Source organism: Linepithema humile, chromosome 4, assembly GCF_040581485.1.
Source record: "Linepithema humile isolate Giens D197 chromosome 4, Lhum_UNIL_v1.0, whole genome shotgun sequence".
In the NCBI taxonomy this organism is placed as follows: Eukaryota; Metazoa; Arthropoda; class Insecta; order Hymenoptera; family Formicidae; genus Linepithema; species Linepithema humile.
This window is the reverse complement of record NC_090131.1, coordinates 4,440,508-4,459,911: the sequence shown is the minus strand read 5'-3', so window position 1 is coordinate 4,459,911 and position 19,404 is coordinate 4,440,508. Positions and strand designations below refer to the sequence as shown.

General features: G+C 35.3%; 1 protein-coding gene and 1 long non-coding RNA gene across 7 annotated transcripts in view; one reads left to right on the top strand and one right to left on the bottom strand.

The window, feature by feature from the left end:
* Positions 1–19,404, bottom strand: part of LOC136999396 (glutamate receptor ionotropic, kainate 2-like) — a 157,724-nt gene that overhangs the window by 21,900 nt on the left and 116,420 nt on the right. Inside the window, exons 12-15 of one of the 6 annotated variants that reach the window (XM_067353358.1) lie at positions 18,377–18,580; positions 13,474–13,578; positions 8,733–8,990; positions 4,844–5,002 (exon numbers count right to left, since the gene is read on the bottom strand). In XM_067353358.1, the coding sequence (XP_067209459.1) occupies positions 5,000–5,002; positions 8,733–8,990; positions 13,474–13,578; positions 18,377–18,580 (570 nt within the window). In that variant the 3' untranslated portion in view covers positions 4,844–4,999. Of the gene's footprint in view, positions 1–4,843; positions 5,003–5,778; positions 5,833–7,155; positions 7,419–7,892; positions 8,629–8,732; positions 8,991–13,473; positions 13,579–18,376; positions 18,581–19,404 lie in introns of those variants that run through there. The other 5 variants (XM_067353354.1, XM_067353355.1, XM_067353357.1 and 2 more) reach the window with 5 other exon arrangements.
* Positions 255–3,765, top strand: LOC136999399 (uncharacterized). Its single transcript, XR_010889789.1, has 2 exons — positions 255–2,427; positions 2,523–3,765. It is a non-coding gene; the product is annotated as an uncharacterized lncRNA (long non-coding RNA).

Here is a 19,404-nt window from a genome sequence, read left to right as displayed (position 1 = left end):
TTGAGTCAACATATCTATTTACTTCTGCAATTAATATATCAATTGCATTTAATGCAGTAGAAATAATAAAAAAAATATGTGTTTTCTTGATATAGTTATATCAATTACTTTGCCATAATTTAAAAGTAATTTTATTTAATATATATAGATAATACATTATATGTGCATTATTTCGTACAAAATATTCGTATAAAAGATACGCGCTGTAACGTCTATTTCACTGAGATGTTATTACTACACATACTGGGCATAAGATGTTACCGCGTGTTTCAATCATTGTTAGCTAGATTTGACCGACGTAACAATATTTACATTCAAGTGGAAAATAATTAAGCGTCTTCTTTCGTTCTCTACTCATCGATAGAAAGGTCCTTGTAGCAGTTCTTGTCAGTTCATCGTATTCAGTTACACGCGTCTAGTCACTTCAAACGGACATAATGTCTACATCACTAAAAATTGCAAATAAAAAGCATGTGTGGGAATATTATGTGAAACTATCGGATTTTGAAGCACAGTGCAAGTTTTGCGAAAATAAATATACATATATAAAAGACGCAAACTTAAAAATACATATGGCAGCGCATTTAAAAATTTGGAAATATGAAGAAGAGAAAACAATTACAAAAGGGCCATGGATGTATTTCAAATATTTAAACAAATCACATTCACAATGCGTTATCTGTGATGCAAGTGTTCTGTCTACATTCGAATCTGTAAGAAATCACTTGAGTTCACATTCTGAAAAACAACGTGAGAATCATACATTTCGCAATTGGCATTGGAAATATTCAACACGCAGAGATGATTTTGTAGTGGAGTGTAATATTTGTAATAAGAATGTACCACTTAATGTTCGCAATTATCTGGATATTCATATAAAAGTGAAACATTTGGACACATTGAATAATACGCAAGAAACACGTGACACAGCTGGTTCGTCAGAACGTGTTTCATCACTTCAAACGGACGCAACGTCTAAGTCACTAACTATTGCAACTAAAATGCATGTGTGGAAATATTATGTAAAACTGCCGAATTTTAAAGTGCAGTGTAAGTTTTGTGAAAACAAATATAATTATATAAACACTACAAATTTCTCTTTACATATAGCAAAATCGCATAAAAAAATTTGGAAATACGAACAAGAGAGAAAACTAATAAAATTGCCATGGATGTATTTCAAGTATTTAAACAAATCATATTCACAGTGTATTATTTGTGACGCAAATGTTCTGTCTATATCCAAATCTGTAGAAAATCATTTGAATTTACATTCTGAAAAACAACGAAAAAATCATATCCTTTGCAGTTGGTCATATAAATATTGTACAAAAAAAGATGATTTTGTGGTGGAGTGTAATATTTGTAATAAGAATGTACCTCTTTGTATTCATAGTCATCTGGACACTCATATAAAAATGAAACATTGGGACAAATTGAAAAATACGCAAGAAACAGGTGATACAGTTGGTTCGGCAGAACGTGTTTCATCACTTCAAACGAACACAACGTCTAAGTCACTAACTATTGTAAATAAAAAGCATCTGTGGAAATATTATATAAAACTGCCGAATTTTGAAGCGCAATGCATGTTTTGTAAAAAAAAATATTATTATATAACCATTAAAAATTACCAAAATCATTTTATAAAACATCATAGAAAAATTTGGAAATACGAACAAGAGAAAAAATTAATAAAATTGCCATGGATGTATTTCAAGTATTTAAACAAATTATATTCACAATGTATTATCTGTAATGCAAATGTTCGATCTACATCTGAATCTATAAAAAATCACTTAAGTTCGCATTCTGAAAAACAACAAAGGAATCATATCCTTCGCAGTTGGCCATATAAATATTTGACAAAAAGAGATGATTTTGTAGTGGAGTGTAATATTTGTTACAAGAATTTCGTTGTTGGAATTAATTGCGTGCTGATTTATCATATAACAAGAACACATTCGGAAAAATTAAAAAATACAAATTGAAGAAACACATGACACAGTTGGTTCGTCAGAACGCGTTTCATCACTTCAAACGGACTGTCTATACCATTGAAAGATTGTTATATAGTGTTAACGAAATGTCCACCTTAGGTTTTACATATAAAAAAATGCATGTGAGAATTTTAAGTTTGGAACAAAAATACCAAAGTTTATGTGGATCATCAAAATATATTCTAAATATTTCAACTTATTACAATTGTGATGAAAACATTTTATCTGAAATTTAAAAGATCACTCGAATTCTACGGAACAGTTATATTTCAAAGTTGGCTATGGAAATACGATACCAAAAGTGACGGTTTTGAAGTAGAGTATAATATTTGTCACTAACACATATTCGTAGATATTAGAACTCAATTAAATAACTATATAAAAGATGCACATTATTTGGCAAGCTAACTAAATTGAATAAGAAAATGTCCGTAAATTTTATTGATACTATTGTTAATATTATAATAATAATAATTAATTTTAAATTACATTAATTATTATGTATAACTATTGTTCATATAGATTTATCGAGAAGTTGACAATGGGAAATGATGGAAACGGCGTCCAAGTAACATCACAACCAGCAACAATGGCAGTCTTAATTTTAACGATTTTAATTTATTAAAAGATATATACAAGAAAAGTGGTGTACCTAAATAGTTCTGACGTATAATTATTTGTTCTACGTTTATAAAATTATGAATATGATTATAAATCTACGTTTAATAGAAAACAAAGTTACATTTTTTAATTAACTATATTAACTATAATTGACTATAATCATAAATTTTATTATGTAGTATGTTTTACATTTATAAACTATATTCTCAATTTTATATTTAATTAAAACAATTTAATGAAATAATCATCGACTTCTCTGTAAAAACAAAAATATCGACAACTTACAGTATAATTTAGTTTCAAATATTTAAGTTTTATATAATTTTTTATGTATTTTGACGCATGTTTAAAATTTTTTATATATTTTCATTATTTTTTGTACTCTATATAGTGCCAATTTCTTATTATAACTTTTGTAAGAGTCTCCGAATGTAATACATTAGTTGTCCGTGAAATATATCAGTTTAAATTCTAAAATTATGTTTGTTCAAGAAATGTTTATGTGATACGTGATGCTTCAACATAAATAAATCATCATATAAATTAAATTAATTCATCATAAAAAAGTGTCATTTTATTATTTAAAGGTATCATTTTTACATATGATTAATACGGTTTGCAGTAAATGCAGGTTGTTTTACTTTTTACTTTATTCATTATTTTATCGGAATGAGTCAATTTTTCTGTCAATGTTATTAACAAAAACACAAATAAAATCACAATCAAAATCTCATTCATCACAAACTGTCCAATCGGAATTTTCGAAATTATATAATATGTGCTGCTAAATGAATTTGTTATTGTTCCAATTTTTTTGAAATATTAAATAATAGTAAAAATTTTAGTCTTTTTATTATTGATACTATTAAACAGCAATGTCTTATGGTTAAGCTGCAGCTTGTAATAACATTTTCAAATTACATTAACGTTTTTTTTCTCATCACGTTGGAGATCCGCTACTTTTTAACGAAATTATTGCGTATATTATAACATGTAAATAAAAGCGGAATAGATAAACTTGTTAATGAAATTAATTCCAGTGTTAATCAATATCTTATCATAAAAAAGGCATAAAAGATTTTCATTGTTGCCTTTTTTTCTGTGATACTAATCTCTTTGCTTAAACATTAATGTTTAAATATCATTTAAACGGCTTGCGGTTACTGTTTTATGTTTTATAAAAAATATTCAAAATGTCTTGATAGATACATTTCCGAATTCTTTGTTTAAATCATTTATGAAGTCAAAGACGTTACTCTATTGGTTTAATATAAATGCTCACTAGAAATTCAATCTGATTATTTATTTTCCAATTATTCTAAACTATACATTTATGTAATAACCTAATCACAAGTTTACGTAATTTTAATATATTTTTACACGTGAATAACGGGACTTGTGTTAAATAGTACTACAAACTGCGACAATGATGATATAATAATATATAAATAATGGTGATAAAACATTATTTTTATTAAACACAAAATAAATTCTTTGTAACTAAAAAAATGAATTGCGTGTATAGTGCGCGCTAGTGAATCCAGTTTAATAAAATTACTTAGTTTATTTCTCTGTCATGAAACTTATCATAAATTTTCTTCAGCCTTCACTCAATATATTTTGTATTATTAAAAAATGCCAAAATTATTTTGCACACAGACGAATAACTGTCAAAGTGCGTTTTAATAAAAATATTCAAATAAAGTAAAATATTAAAATATTAAATAATACTCATTTTAATACAAGTATTTAAGATTAAATTAAAGCACATTTAAAACTGTTATCATTGTACAAAGAATAAAATGATATAATACGAAATTTAAACCAATAAATCGAGACATTTTTATAAAAACAGTCGACAATAATGCCATATCAGAAAATAAATCTGGTAATTAAATGCATACACATAATAATTTTTATGCGATATCTATTGAGTCAACATATCTATTTACTTCTGCAATTAATATATCAATTGCATTTAATGCAGTAGAAATAATAAAAAAAATATGTGTTTTCTTGATATAGTCATATCAATTACTTTGCCATAATTTGAAAGTAATTTTATTTAATATATATAGATAATACATTATATGTGCATTATTTCGTACAAAATATTCGTATAAAAGATACGCGCTGTAACGTTTATTTCACTGAGATGTTATTTTACTACACATACTGGGCATAAGATGTTACCGCGTGTTTCAATCATTGTTAGCTAGATTTGACCGACGTAACAATATTTACATTCAAGTGGAAAATAATTAAGCGTCTTCTTTCGTTCTCTACTCATCGATAGAAAGGTCCTTGTAGCAGTTCTTGTCAGTTCATCGTATTCAGTTACACGCGTCTAGTCACTTCAAACGGACATAATGTCTACATCACTAAAAATTGCAAATAGAAAAGCATGTGTGGGAATATTATGTGAAACTATCGGATTTTGAAGCACAGTGCAAGTTTTGCGAAAATAAATATACATATTTAAAAGACGCAAACTTAAAAACACATATGGCAATGTATCATATAAAAATTTGGAAATACGAAGAAGAGAAAACAATTATAAAAGGGCCATGGAAGTATTTCAAATATTTAAACAAATCACATTCACAATGCGTTATTTGTGATGCAAGTGTTCTGTCTACATTCGAATCTGTAGGAAATCACTTGAGCGCACATTCTGAAAAACAACGGGAGAATCATACATTTCGAAGTTGGCATTGGAAATATTCAACAAGCAGAGATGATTTTGTAGTGGAGTGTAATATTTGTAATAAGAATGTACCACTTAGTGTTTGCAATTATCTGGATATTCATATAAAAGTGAAACATTTGGACACATTGAATAATACGCAAGAAACACGTGACACAGCTGGTTCATCAGAACGCGTTTCATCACTTCAAACGGACGCAACGTCTAAGTCACTAACTATTGTAACTAAAATGCATGTGTGGAAATATTATGTAAAACTGCCGAATTTTAAAGTGCAGTGTAAGTTTTGTGAAAACAAATATAATTATATACGCACTTCAAATTTCTCTTCACATATAGCAAAATGGCATAGAAAAATTTTTAAATACGAACAAGAGAGAAAACTAATAAAATTGCCATGGATGTATTTCAAGTATTTAAACAAATCATATTCACAGTGTATTATTTGTGACGCAAATGTTCTGTCTATATCCAAATCTGTAGAAAATCATTTGAATTCACATTCTGAAAAACAAAAAAAAAATCATATCCTTTGCAGTTGCTCATATAAATATTGTACAAAAAAAGATGATTTTGTGGTAGAGTGTAATATTTGTAATAAGAATGTACCTCTTTGTGTTCGTACTCAGCTGGACACTCATATAAAAGTAAAACATTGGGACAAATTGAAAAATACGCAAAAAACAAATGACACAGTTGGTCCATCAGAATGCGTTTCATCACTTCAAACGGACACAACGTCTAAGTCACTAACTGTTGTAAATAAAAAGCATCTGTGGAAATATTATATAAAACTGCCGAATTTTGAAGCGCAATGCATGTTTTGTGAAAAAAAATATTATTATATAACCTTTAAAAATTACCAAAATCATTTTATAAAACATCATAGAAAAATTTGGAAATACGAACAAGAGAAAAAACTAATAAAATTGCCATGGATGTATTTCAAGTATTTAAACAAATTATATTCACAATGTATTATCTGTAATGCAAATGTTCGATCTACATCTGAATCTATAGAAAATCACTTAAGTTCGCATTCTGAAAAACAACAAAGGAATCATATCCTTCGCAGTTGGCCATATAAATATTTGACAAAAAGAGATGATTTTGTAGTGGAGTGTAATATTTGTTACAAGAATTTCGCTGTTGGAATTAATTGCGTGCTGATTTCTCATATAACAAGAACACATTCGGAAAAATTAAAAAATACAAATTGAAGAAACACATGACACAGTTGGTTCGTCAGAACGCGTTTCATCACTTCAAACGGACTGTCTATACCATTGAAAGATTGTTATATAGTGTTAACGAAATGTCCACCTTAGGTTTTACATATAAAAAAATGCATGTGAGAATTTTAAGTTTGGAACAAAAATACCAAAGTTTACGTGGATCATCAAAATATATTCTAAATATTTCAACTTATTACAATTGTGATGAAAACATTTTATCTGAAATTTAAAAGATCACTCGAATTCTACGGAACAGTTATATTTCAAAGTTGGCTATGGATATACGATACCAAAAGTGACTGTTTTGAAGTAGAGTATAATATTTGTCACTAACACATATTCGTAGATATTAGAACTCAATTAAATAACTATATAAAAGATGCACATTATTTGGCAAGCTAACTAAATTGAATAAGAAAATGTCCGTAAATTTTATTGATACTATTGTTAATATTATAATAATAATAATTAATTTTAAATTACATTAATTATTATGTATAACTATTGTTCATATAGATTTATCGAGAAGTTGACAATGGGAAATGATGGAAACGGCGTCCAAGTAACATCACAACCAGCAACAATGGCAGTCTTAATTTTAACGATTTTAATTTATTAAAAGATATATACAAGAAAAGTAGAGTACTCGTATATTGTTCTGACGTACAAATAATTGTTTTATGTTTATAAAATTATGAATATGATTATAAATCTACGTTTTCTAAAAAACAAAGTTACATTTTTTAATTTATTAACTATAATTTTAAATTTTATTATGTACTATGTTTTAAATTTATAAACTATATTCTTAACTTTATTTATTGAAACGATTTAATGAAATAACCATCGACTTCTCTGCAAAAACAAAAATATCAATTTACAGTATAATTTAGTTTCAAATATTTATGTTTTATATAATTTTTTTATGTATTTTGACGCATGTTTAAAATTTTTTATATATTTTCATTATTTTTTGTAATCTATATAGTGCCAATTTCTTATTATAATTTTTGTAAAAGTCTCCGAATGTAATATATTAATTGTCGGTGAAATATATCAGTTTAAATTCTAAAATTATGTTTGTTCAAGAAATGTTTATGTGATACATGATGCTTCATCATAAATAAATCATCGTATAAATCAAATAAATTCATCATAAGAGAGCGTCATTTTATTAATTATAGATATCATTTTTACATATGATTCATACGGTTTGCAGTAAATGCAGGTTGTTTTACTTTTTATTTCATTCATTTTTTTATCGGAATGCGTCAATTTTTCTGTCATTGTTATTCACAAAAACACGAATAGAATCACAATCAAAAACTCATTGATCGAACACTTTCCAATCGAAATTTTCGAAGTTATATAATAGATGCTGCTGAATTAATTTATTACCTTTGTCCCAATTTTTTTGAAATATTATATAATAGTAAAAATTTGCGATTGAGATGCAGCTCGTAATAACATTTCAAAACTACATTAACGTTAATTTCCCATCACGTTGGAGATCCGCTACTTTCTCACGTATTTTCTATATATTCCAGCCGTTTCAGGAATTATCGTGTTTCACTTCGGTGAATGGAATTCTGAATGTTTGAAAACTAATTCAAAAGCTGAAGTCTGCAAATGAAAACTGGAAATTTCTCTGATAGAAACGTCCGTGTTCTTCGCTAAGAAGATTGCAAAGCGGAAGATTCTGAAGATGTCAAGTAGATAATCGCTCCGAGTAGAGGCAATATGCGTAATAGCATCGGTATTAGGATGATAATAGTTTAGGCCAAAAAATTACTAAATAATTATCGTCGGAAATATTCACAATGTCACGAAAATTGTAATCAAGCAGCATTATCATTTTGTGATTGTGATTGTTTCATTCATTAGCATGAAACGTGACAATGTACTTTACATTATACGAGTGCACTATTATGAGAGTTATTACTAGAATTATTGCGTATATTATTACATGTAGATAAAAGCGGAATAGATAAGCTTGTCGATGAAATTAATTGCTGCGTTTATCAATATAATATAATGATTTTATTACTTTCATCTATTTGGAATGCTAAAAGGAAACCACAATTTTGTACTTTACCTCGTATGTGTGTTATGTTACTAATGAATACGAGTATGTATTCAAGCGTAAAGTTATCGAATGGAAAAACATACCTTGGGATTTAAATCGCTGCCCTGCTGCATGAGAGTTCCGATGGTGAACCAGAAACTGTTCGATAAGGAAAACTGGTTCTCGACGACTTCCGGTCCGGCGTGGCATGGATGCGGATTGTTCCACTCGTAGGGGCTGAATCGTGCCACGACGAACATCGTCACTGACACCAAGACGTACGCCGCCAGCACGTACAGCCAGATCTCGATCGCCAATGGATTCATGAAAGAGAAGAGTCGCGCCTGATGACTGGTTGGTACCTGCGAAAAATTTGATTATACTTTTCATTGGAAAATTAATATCTAAATGAGAAAATCATAAAACTTATCGTTGGAAATGTTTATACTTCTTTGAATAATTTTATTTTATTATTATATGCATAAAGTAATTTATTATTATGGTTTAATTGAATTAGTAAGATACATATACATATATTATTCACGTGTACTAATGACGATCAAAGAAATTTTGTATGAGTAATTGAGTTGTTAATTAACTATCTCAATTAGCATCCAGCGCATGACAATAATAAAATCAATTACCGTCTTTAAAATAATAATCACAGAATTTACTTTACTTGCATTGATTGCAAGTAAAGTAAATTGCAATTATTATTTTCTCAATTATACTTTCGCTGAAATTTTCGCAATTAAATATGTTTAACGCAATGTAAAAAACGCAAGTAACAAAAAATACAATGCATGTAGTTCGACAATGTGCCACCGACAGGTTTTGTGTGGACGACATTAGCTAATGCAAAATTTAAAACTCACTCTTGAGAGCAGATGTCGATTCCGAAGAGAAAAAAACTGAGCTGTAAGCACCGTTGCTGGCATTGACAACGACAAAGAGAGATAGAGAATTTAGTGGAATTTGCAAAATGCATAGATGTAAAATGCACGTGCGCGAAAAATTAATTCTGACGAATTACCGAATTGGTTTATCACGTATTTATTCAGGTATAATAGGTAGAGCAAGCACGGCAATCATGTGGAATCGCAATGAATGAAAGTGGCGGGATGATTAAAGGACGCTTTGCGAGTAGAAACGGTTACCGGCTGCAACATTAATTGCAATTAAATGATCGCCTTACATTAATTAGAAAGCGCGCTCGTGCCGGCCAACGTCGATTGGTGCAATCAGCGAAAAGAGACTGTGCGCCTTCTCCCTCTTCGGAGGAAAATCCCTCTAGAGCGAAAACGAGTCTTCGGTCTGCATTGGAAGGCGAGCTATCATCATCAGCGCGGCGAAAAAGCTTTCATCGTTTTAATCAATTTATGAGAGGTCCACTTATCGGGTTTTTCACGCCTCGCCGTTTCGTTGCAAATGTAATTGTGCGACGAGTATTCCGCAGCAATTCCGCATTAACGCGACGATAAATGTTTCGATAAATAATCGACGTCTGATAACAATTGTTCGGATGATATTAATTTGTCGGTTTTTTTGTTTATACTATACAATTGAATTTATTAAATATCATGAATCAGATTCAATGGGATTTGAGCAAGGATCTTATAAGGACTCTATCAAGTGTAATACGCAGTCTACAATTAATTCCGCAGCCATTCGCAATGGGAGATTACCACGTCACTGCCGCTTGACTGCATAACAGTGATTCGCTTAATTATCTTCATTAAGCAGCCGAGCTGAGATGAACGATTTCGTTCCAAGTTCGAGCATTAGCGTCGCCGAGGATGTTCGGATAGGCAATATGTGCAATTGGCTTTGTATCTATTATCATTGTTACAATTACCTATGTATTGACTGCGATAAAGCTAATACAATGTCACAGAAGATTATGACAATACGCACGTTTTAGATTGAATAAATAATCCATGAAAAATAAAAGAACCGATTAAATTTTTAAACCCGTACATCTTACAGACAGCAAAAGAAAATGTATAGCGAAAAAGATGTTAAAACTGCAGTTTTTATTTGCAACTATCTATTCAAATAGATTTTTATTAAATTTAAATTCGAAAAGAAATTTCAGATTTTTAAATTTAATCAATTCCTTAATTTGTTAATTATCTTAATATTGCATAATGTGTTGAGGCATTTTTATATGCACATAATCGAATTCAGATTTTAATTAGTGAATAAAAATTCGTGCATAGCGAATTTTTTTGCATAGCTTATATTCAAGAGACCGCTTGTATCAACGAATAAGTAAAAATAATGTATTATAATTTAAGAGCAATCTATCAATTACAGTCTCCACCGGATTATTAATTATTGCAAAGGAAGAATGATTAAATTTATCGATTTTTCGATGGATAATATACGTTGCCTCTATTACTTAATGATAAATGGCGTTTAATAGTGCTGATACTTTAACTTCGGTATTACCACAGCAGTCTGACAGCAACAAAATTTATTGGATTATCAATTATTGTAAAAAGAGAATGATTAATTTTATCGGCTTTTCATAGATGAATTGCGTCGTCTCTATTATAATGCTTAATAATGCTTAGCTTGATAGCAACAATGACACATATATCACCGAAGAAAATTGTACCTTTATTCTCTGAAGCATGCTCGAATAGAACTGGACGATAAAGAAAGAAAGAAAAAAAAAAAAAAAGAAATTTAACGAAAGCGAAGATCCGGAACGGCCGTCCCGTAAATTTCATCGGTCCGAATGTCCGGGTTTTCTGCGGGAAGCCGAGAAATTAGAGATGAACGGAAGCGGAAGCGATCCCGGCCCAATGGAGCGGGGCGATCTCGTCGCGAAAATTTTATTACAAAAGCTCGAGAAATTAACTTCTCCGACAGATATCGTTCCGGCTCCCCTCCGCCGCGGGTGCGGTGCGCACTACTCGGGCGATACTATTATTAACTTCGGAGTAAGCGAATCCCACCGTCGCTCGTTACGGCATAAAGTGCAGCTGCCCGAGAGAAGTTAACTCCGTGGATCCAGCATTTCGAATTATTTAGTCGCGAGTCGAAACTTCGGGGAGATTCCCGTACTGTCGCACGGATCGATCGCGGATGGCATCCGCGAGTCGGCAGAAACTCTCGAGACACTGCGAGAATAATTAAAGCTTCACGAGCGATAAGGTGGGGAAGAGGCAGAGTCAGAATAGATATAGGGAAGGGGCAGATGAAAGAAGGGAAGAGAAGAGAAACAAGAGGGACAAAGCGGGTGATGAGGAAACGGCTCGTCGAACAAATATCGAATTAATCGGTTCGCTAATTTGGCGCATAAGCCGATCGATGATACATATTCCGATTATTAAATCATCTACGCGCCATCACTTGCGAGCGGCTCTAATTAGTCTGCCTGTCTCACCTACGCCGATCACACGACACGTGCTACGCCGTTATAAGCGTGAACACACGTGTGCACGTTGATGCGCGCGAGTGCAACGTCAGGCGCCGGGATATTACCATCATAGCGCTATCTTGTAACCGAAACGAGTTAACGAGAATTTGCCGAAAGCACCGAATAATATTTTTTTATCATCGTATCGACAATTTGCAAAAGCATAAGAGTAAACGATTTAGAAAAATAATAACGATATACGTACATATATTGTATTTAATTAAAATTATTTGTGAAATAATTTTATTAAAATAATTAAATTATATTATTTTACTGTAATTTTTCTAAAATTATTTCATAATAATTTTAATTTATTCATATAAAATACCTTTTATTTAAAATCTTTGCATTAATAATAAATATTGCAATTAATTATTTTTATAAATAAATAATTCCAAATTGCTTGGATAATGGTAATTTATATATTGTAAAGCTGTAAATAAAATACACATGTATATATAGATCGTTTAGTTTTCATTTAGAATGTGTACGAATCTCATATTAAAGTCCGATGTGAGGGAGTTGCGTCTGACCATGCTAGTCTCTAACTACTGTTACGTATAGTTAGTAACTACTACGGCCTTTTATACACGTTCGGTATTTACATTCAACTACTAATTGGCTATTTCAGTAAAATACGAAGGTATTATGTGGACATGAACGTTATCAAGCAATGGTTGTTTCACGGGTAAGTAGATAAGAGCTAGTTATGGTCAGCCGGTACCAAAGTCAGACGCGGAATTACAGTCATATGGATAGCGGCTCTCCATTACTGATGGCATTATCTACACTTGTTAGACAAAATTATCCCTCGCCAGTAAACCTGTTATAAAGCAAAAGGTAAACCGTGATAAGAAAAAAATCAACCGTATACGTACGATATTATGCCCGTCATTATCTGCTATTTCGCTTCGTAATAATAGACGTGAGTTAAAAAAAAAAAAATATCAAGACAAAAGAGATATCGACAGAAATTTTTATTGTATGTTGCGAAACTTTTATCGAAATTGCGGTGATTCTTGAGCGCGAGCGCCGACTGCCAAATAAAAATAGCTCAACAACAACAGAGAGGAATGTACGACGGCGGAAAAAAGCAAATAAGAATAACAGATGCGCAGCATAGAAAAATACGCGAAACGAAAAGACTAACAAAGCTGGACGAGTGAAAGAATCAAGATCTCCGCCGACAACAATGCGCCGGGATGAAATAAAAATATGAGTTATCTGAGTGACGCCATTTCAAACACAGGGGAGGAGAGGATTAAGGGTGGCTTATGCAGGATAGCTCGTTTAAACGCGCGACGCTCCGGGGCTGAGTCGGACGCGCAGATAATTGCTATCTTGTAACAAGATAAATTTCGGGCGTTTAACGTGCGGTACCGCCGAGCGGCACGGACGAGATGCGAATCTTCACTTACCTTGAAGAGGATGGAGATGCCCAAATTCATGAACGGCTTCGTGAAGTCGATGACACTTTCGCGCGCGTAGTTGATCGTCATCGAACCGACGGCGAGATCAGCCTTCTGCAAATAAAAAAAAGAGATAAATATTAATAAGAAAAATATGTCGAGAAGACTGCTCTAATTCTGCTGAATCGAGCTGCGTCTGATTTGTCCACCTTGTCGGTTCAGCAGGTGCTCGAGATTAGTTAGACGCGCGCGGCGCGGAAATAGCTGACGCAGTCGAGCGAAAACGCCGTGCCCGATTCGACGATGCCGCCTGACGGGAAGACCTCAGCGTGCATATACGCACTTCCGTCGCGATATCCAGCTGCTTTTTCAGCTTCTGCGAGGCGTAGCACTTGCTACGCGGTGGCGCAGTCCGGATAGATTTATTCCCGGCTTGCACTGCACACACAGCGAGCGCGCGGATATCTCCGGCTGGAAATGCACCCGATAGGGAATTCTCTTGTCTTTTCCTCGCGCGTACTCGCGCGCTCTACATACGCGCGCCGCGATACGTTGCATATTCTTTCGTAAGAGAGCTTGTACGTAAACGTGCGCGACAATTTTATCGCGCGACGTCGGCAAAACGCGATTTATGCCGGCGCGTTTCTCGTACTCGCGAACGCCAATTTCCATCGCAGCATGTAATGTTTATTCTTACATATCTATGGTAAGTCGTAACTAGACTGCAATCGATCGTGCAATGCATACTATACGAAGAGGTATTACACGAGTATCTCTCTCGTGATGATTTGTTGTTCGCGTATTTGTTGATCCAAAAATAAAACTGTTGTATTTATTTATTTACAACTGCAGTTTTTCCAGATATTTATCTTGCGTTTCAATAAATATAATTTTTCGTGAATAAAAAAAAAGCTTATTTTTATCCATAAATTCATCAGAAATACGTTGGTTTTTTTTTTTTTTTTTTTTTTTACACAAAAAAGTGATAATTATAAATTGCGATTGTCGACGGATTAAGTGTGAACGAGAGAGATTCAATCAATAGGTTTCTCGTACAGTGAACAGCTGAAACGGTCGACGTTGCGTAAAACGGCAGCGGTTCATCCTGCGAAAGATATTTCGGAGTCGCGGCGTCACTAATTCGCGAGTGATTTACATCACCGCCCTGTGCAACCCGATGACGGTCGCAATAATTTGTTGCGGCATGTTCTCGTGCGATGACAGCATGGCGCCATTGCGGAGTCGCAATGCATCGTAGCCGTCAATCGTTTATGAATGTACGAGCGATGCTGTTTTCACGCATCGACGTGTCGGCGGGAAACGCGCTGAATGCTAATAGGCCTAAACCGAGATAATATATCGGAAAAAGTAACGATATCAATTTCACGTGGAATTATGAATGCGCAAATACCCGATATATTTATACACGCGATGTATTATTTGTTTAATACCTTTGTCGAAAATCTCTCTTGTCGATTAATAATTTCCATAACGACGGCGATACGTTCTGAGCGAGCTCCCTTTTTCATTTCACTCATTCATTTTTGAGCATTGTTACCTTCACTCGGGTAGCCGACAAACGATATTCCATTTATCAACGTTGCCAGATAAAAACAAAATATCGATACATCATTCTTTTGAAAAGAATTCGCGCGAGAGAAATTAATATTCCCCGTAACAATTTTACATATTTTGTATGTCAACGAATATTTCAACTTGTTGCATTAAATCGCGCAAAAAAAAAGAGTTGTATTAAAAAGCGTTGTATTTTAATATAGAATAATATTTCCATCTAGAAAGATAATTCGCTCCGTAATATCGTCGAGAGAAGAAAAATTGCAGAAATGCAAATTCATACGAAAACATAAACAGGGACGATAACGGTTCAGTTTCAGGGGGACTCGGAAATATGTATGTTAATTAAAGCGCCGCTAATTAGACGAGGCGCCAACTAATGCTTTGACATTCTTAGCTGCGAATGGTCTTGGCTGCGCGGGCGATCCGCTTAACTACGCTTAAGTCGCTAAAATACGATGCCCACCTCTAGGCATATTACGCGCGGTCGCTTTTTTATCATTTTTCCCGTCCTCGATTCCGCCGTCACATTTTCGCGGACAACGCGGTGGCGAGCCGTTATTAATGATCATCTGACAAAATTAATACTACCGTCCGGATAACATAGCGCCGGCCGCTTTGTAACGTCCGCCAGTCTGCGGGTCCTGGCGAAAATGAGAAATTTCGCGGACTCGTATCGCAATTTCTCATCATTCCGGACATACCGGGTCCATATGTGTGCGCGCGCATTTATACGTTTCATCATCGCTATCGGCGATCAGCGCGCGCTTAATGCGAGATCCGGATCGAGAGATATTAGATCATTAATTATCGTAATTTCGCTTTTTTTTTTTTTATTCCAGGACTATACGCGAATAATTGTACCATCTCTGTTGCAAACGCGATGACAACAAATCCTTTAATCCCGCTTGCGCTTACGCCTGTTTCTCTAAATTAAATGAGCGTTTCATATATTTCGATATATTAAGCGCACCCTTTAATGTCCGTTTGCTAAAGCTGATGATATTATGCGCTGACCGCCCCTCGGCGCATTACATTGAAAAGCGCGGAATTATTTCTATACAAGAGCGCAGTTTCTCTGTTACACACAGAGTTATACATTATTCATCGTGATAAAAGTGCGCCCTTGGGCTGCTGCTGCGGCAACCGGATACTAAACCCAATCCCGAAGTTCGGGATTTATGGCGAAAGTAGTTCTGGAATGTAGATATCGCCGCTAGATATACACGGCTAGTTACATCCTACTTAGTCCGCCTCTCCCCCCCCCCTCTCCCAAAACACGCGCTTTTAAACGCGCCGAGCGAAGAAGCGTGTTTCGCCGCGAAACGCCAGGCGGTGTTCAGTTCGAAAGAAATTTTCATCTGTAAAGTGCGGAGATCCATTTGCCCTGTCCGACGTGTCAAGCCGCGCCTCTATTTCTTGGTTAGAATCCAATTAACGAATCTTAATGAGAGAAGTGCAAAACACGGGGGGGTGAGCTACGGAAAATTTTCCATCCCGTTTATTTTGCAACTGGCAGATTTATGCGGGGATGAAAGCGAGGGAATGAAACAACACTTGGTTGGATTTATCACGGTCATACATTCCCCGCGTAAACGAGATTGACTCGTTTCGGTATTTTTTTGTACAAATCAGCCCGTCGCAAAATAAACGGCAAGTTTGTCCACCTTGCGTGCGCAGCGCTGAAATTCTATCATTTTTACTGTTGCGACTAAGCGCATGAGATTGCTGTGTAATCACTATGATTTACGTGTATTTACAACGGGACACTACTCGTGCAACAAAGTCTACAACTGAGGATTACCTGTGATCTCTCTCTCTCTCTCTTTTCCGGCGGTATCTTTGCTACTATGTTGCTCGGCAACGCGAGCGCGCCGAGAGACATTGTTATCACGGCGGTGCCGCGTGCAGTCGCTGTTGCAATCTGCTACAAATATCAGCGGGATATTGAAATTCGGTGGAACAGAATTGCGCGCATATGCGCGCCACTTAATCAATCGCACGCGCGCCGGCACATTTGGCGCCTACTTGAAATGTAGACGTAAACGGCAATAGGCGGGCTAGTTTCACGCTTTCCTCACGTGGATGCGGGGGATGTCGCACGCATATATCCGCATCTGTCCTCGATTTGAATTGCAAAAGCGAAGTGGCATTCAGCGCGCCTAAGCCTACGTTTAGCGCAAAGTACACGATTCGCTCTCGATACGCAAATTCGGTGCGCGGCGGTAAAACGAGACACGGTTTCCGATAACGCGGCTCGCAAATCCCTTGTACCCGGGGGAGTGCCGCCGTCAAGACACGATTATCAATTTGCGTGATTAATGAGTTTCCGAGCGTTTCTCAGACGACAACTCCAATATATCTTTCGATCAACTCCGTGAGAGAGGCGGGGAGTGCAATTTTTAAAATAAACAGCCACGACTGAGTCTCGAGCGATAAGGTTCGCCGGGATTGGCAGGACAACGTCATTTCCTTGCGCGGGTAATATTATCGATATTTCCACGTGAAGTGCATCTCTTCACAAATGCCAATACTTGCGCCCTGTCTCCGTTGAAATTCGCTTAACTATCCTTTGTTGCGTCCGTCATCGTGTATTAAACTATATTACCACGGTGGGATCTCATCAGTCTCGGGATAACACAGCAGACTGTGTATATACTGCTTCTCCTGTATGCATGTAGTTATGATGTCCTTTCGAAAGTTTCACGATCCGGCGACTACAAGATGGAGCGCTTGATTGCGTCAGATTCATAGAGCCTTTCATGCACGCGCGTACTTCTATTAACAGCGAATTAATGCCTCAAACAAGTGTAAATTCACATTAAAATATTTAAAATTAATTTAATTTAATTTTGTCTCAATTTCATTTTAATTACGCTCGCAAGCAATCTGTAATTAGCACTAAGCAAATTTATCTATAATTATATACACATTTATATAGTCATGTGAGTTTTTGGATCATGCGTGTTTGAATATTCACGTATAATAATTGGCGATTAAAAAATCTTCGATTCAAATTGCTTGCTTTATAAGCAATTGTTAATATTTTTAGCTGTTTATTAAATCTTTCGCACAAATCAGACGCTTAAAGATACTAAATCGTTCAACATAAAGTCACGAAATCATAAATAAAATTCTATCCCGAATTTTGTTGCAAATCGTAGATTATCCGAAGCAAATAATGACACTTTGACACAATCGCCACTTGCAGTGAAGTGAGCGCGGTTCGTAGAAGCGAAAGAGCAAGCTTTCCCGTTCCAAATAGGTCTCATGCGTGTCTGCGTTAATCCTGAGATGCGCTACAGATACGCGCACACGCGCGCGCCCATGCACTCACCTTGTCCATCAATTGGCGCACTATCCCGTTCCACTCGCCAGTCTCGTAATCGTAAACGCCATACTTGCCGTCCGGCACGAGCTCGATCCTGTAAGTGAAGCCCACCATGCGCGCTATCTCCTTCAGCAGGTCGATGCAGAAGCCCTCGTAGCGCGCGTCCCCGCTGAAGTTCCCTCCGCTCTTCAGCATTACATATGGCTGCTCCTACGGGGATCATAAAAAGGAGCTACCGTCTTTCGCTCGCCTTCCTTACAAGCTTTCTCTCACATTTCCTCTCCTTCTCTTTCTTTCTTTCTCTCTTTCTATCTCCTTTCTTTTTCTCTATATTTGTCCGTCTCCGGCCGTCAGCTTTCCCGCCCATTTCGTTAACTCGCAGGATGCTGCTCCTGCGCCGGATCCATCGATATGGTCGGCGGCAAAGTCGCGCGCGCGCGAAATGATAAGGCATTTGCGTGTTCGTCGTGGGAGTTTTACGAGCTGGATGTAAATTTCTTTTTTCTTTCCCGGGCAAAAGCAACACGCGGTGATCAAGTTTTACGGCTTCTGGGTTTGGGAGGATTTAGGGAAATTTTTGTGTGTTCTTCAGCGCCCCGTCGCTATAAACTTGATTAAAAGACCGAAGAAATAGGTGTAATAATTTAGCAATTGTTTTAATCTATTCACAATTTTTGTTTCGCGATTTTGAATGGCGAGTTGCATAAATAAAAAATTGCGTGCGCGAAATATATGGAAGAATAAATTGCAATGAGACGCGTGAAAATGTCCGGTGTTTTTCCGCCAGCGCGCCAACTCTAAAATAACATCTATGAATTTTGCATGAAAGTGACACGGTCACGCTTGCCGAAGAGTTCGAGGGGCGCTGGAATGCATCCGGCGATAGCACAGGCCGTGCATCTCCGTGGCGGCGTGGACAGCTTTAATTGGTATTTACGGCGGCATTCCGGATATGTTCGGGTCTGCCGGATGCACTTGCACTGACGCGCGCAGAAGGAGAGAGAGACGCGCCGCGCGCGGTCGATGGCTCTCTC